The sequence below is a fragment of the Vigna umbellata genome, chromosome 5 (assembly GCF_029865625.1).
Source record: "Vigna umbellata cultivar VRB3 chromosome 5, Vumbellata_1.0, whole genome shotgun sequence".
NCBI classification, from domain to species: domain Eukaryota; kingdom Viridiplantae; phylum Streptophyta; class Magnoliopsida; order Fabales; family Fabaceae; genus Vigna; species Vigna umbellata.
In genome coordinates, this window is record NC_142169.1 from 14,747,108 (window position 1) to 14,748,949 (window position 1,842).

Genomic DNA, 1,842 nt, shown 5'->3' on the forward strand with positions numbered 1-1,842 from the left:
TCAAACTGATTTTTAACTTTGATTACAAAATTTTGCAGTAACTCCCTAGTTTGACCTTTATTGCTCATTAGAAAAATCCATGTGTGCCTACTGTAATCATCCACAATAGTGAGAAAATATTTATGGCCATGTACAGAAACAATATTAAGAGGACCCCAAATATCACAGTGAACAATTTCAAAAATATCAGTGGTGACAGAATCACTTTTAGGAAAAGATAACCTTCGTTGTTTAGCATAGTGGCAAGTGTCACAAACTGTATTAGTGTCAACCTTAACATAGGGAAAAGTTTCACATATGAATTTCATAACCCTGTTTCCAGGGTGGCCTAATCTATAGTGCCACAAGTTTACATCAAGGTTCTTAAACGAGAAAGCAGTCTTAACAGTATATCTTTGATCAGATTTAGGGAAAGCTTGTAGATAATAGAGGCCCTTCCAAGAGTTAGCACATCCAATCATCTTCAATGTATGATTCTCCTTTATCTGGCAGGTCTTAGAGTAAAAAGTCAGACTGCAATCTAAGTCTCTAATGAGACTTTGAACAGAGATTAAATTGAAGCAAAATTCAGGTATATAGAGAACATTAAAAATAATAAGATCCTTGGAAAATTGTACAGTTCCAGCATGTTCAGCAGTTAAAATAGCATTGTTTGGCAGTTTGACTGAAATAGGTTTAATTTTATGAAAAGAGACAAAGTTTGTTCTATCATGCGTCACATGATCTGTGGCACCAGTGTCTATAATCCAGGAAAGGGTACCTTGTTTATGTTGAGTGTCACTTCTCTGAACTTGATTAACTTTGTGAGGAGGTTCATCCATTTTGTCCATCATCCTGAGTAGTTTTTGGACCTGTTCAGCAGTCAAGGGGGGAAGAATATTACCACTGTTTGTTTGATGTGTGCTCTGAACTCCTTCAGGTTCAGTGCTGGTCTGGCATGCATTTGCAGAGCCCCAGTCAGTCTTCTTGTCTTGGTTATTGTCACCCTTCTTGTACCAAGGAGGGTATCCATGCTTAGAATAGCATTCATCTATAGTGTGGTTCATCTTGTTACAAAAGGAGCATTGTTTCCCATAATTGGGATTTCTGCCCCTTCCTCTGCCACGAGAACCAGATCCTCTTCCTTGGCCCTTCCATTGGCTGTTCTTATCAGTTGTATTTGCCAGAATTTTGACTTCGGGAGAGCTGTGTTTCTCTTGTCTCTCCTGCTGCATAATGAGAGAGAAAACCCGATTGATATTGGGTAGAGGATCCATTAAGAGGATTTGTGTCTTGACTGTACTGTAAGAGTCATTTAACCCCTTCAAGAAACATATTACATGCTCCATCTCCCTGTATTTTAAGGAGATTCTTGAAAGATCACAACTACAGGGAACTTTACATGTGCAACTAGGAATGGGTCTTAGGAATTCCAACTCTTCCCATAGGATTTTCAGATCAGTAAAGTATTGACTCACTCCCCTTTCTCCCTGTTTAATAGAGTGAATATCCTGTAGCAGGTCAGAAATCTTGAAATAATCTCCTTTGGAGAATCTTTCTTTCAGTTCATCCCATAATTCCTTGGCCTCTTCAACATATATGACACTTTCAGCAATCTGTGGGGAGAGAGTCTTTGTTATCCAGGATAAGATCATCACATTACATCTTTCCCATGCATCAAACAATGCATCAGTTTGCTGGGGTTTCTTTATGGACCCATCAACAAACTTGGTTTTATTCTTGGAGAGCAAGGCTCTCCTCATACTTCTGCTCCATGAAGAGTAATTACTCTCGTTCAAAGTCTGTGTGATGAGGGTGAGACCCGGGTTCTCACCTGGGTGCAGATAATAGGGGCTGGATGGG

General features: G+C 39.4%; 1 protein-coding gene across 1 annotated transcript; it reads right to left on the reverse strand.

The window, feature by feature from the left end:
- Positions 1 to 444: 444 nt before the first annotated feature.
- LOC148197781 (uncharacterized) lies at positions 445 to 1,634 on the reverse strand. The gene is made up of 2 exons (XM_088116320.1): positions 761 to 1,634; positions 445 to 485 (listed from the first exon to the last, which is right to left on the reverse strand). Exons 1-2 carry the CDS (start codon positions 1,632 to 1,634, stop codon positions 445 to 447), a joined length of 915 nt encoding a protein of 304 aa, XP_087972446.1.
- Positions 1,635 to 1,842: the final 208 nt, after the last annotated feature.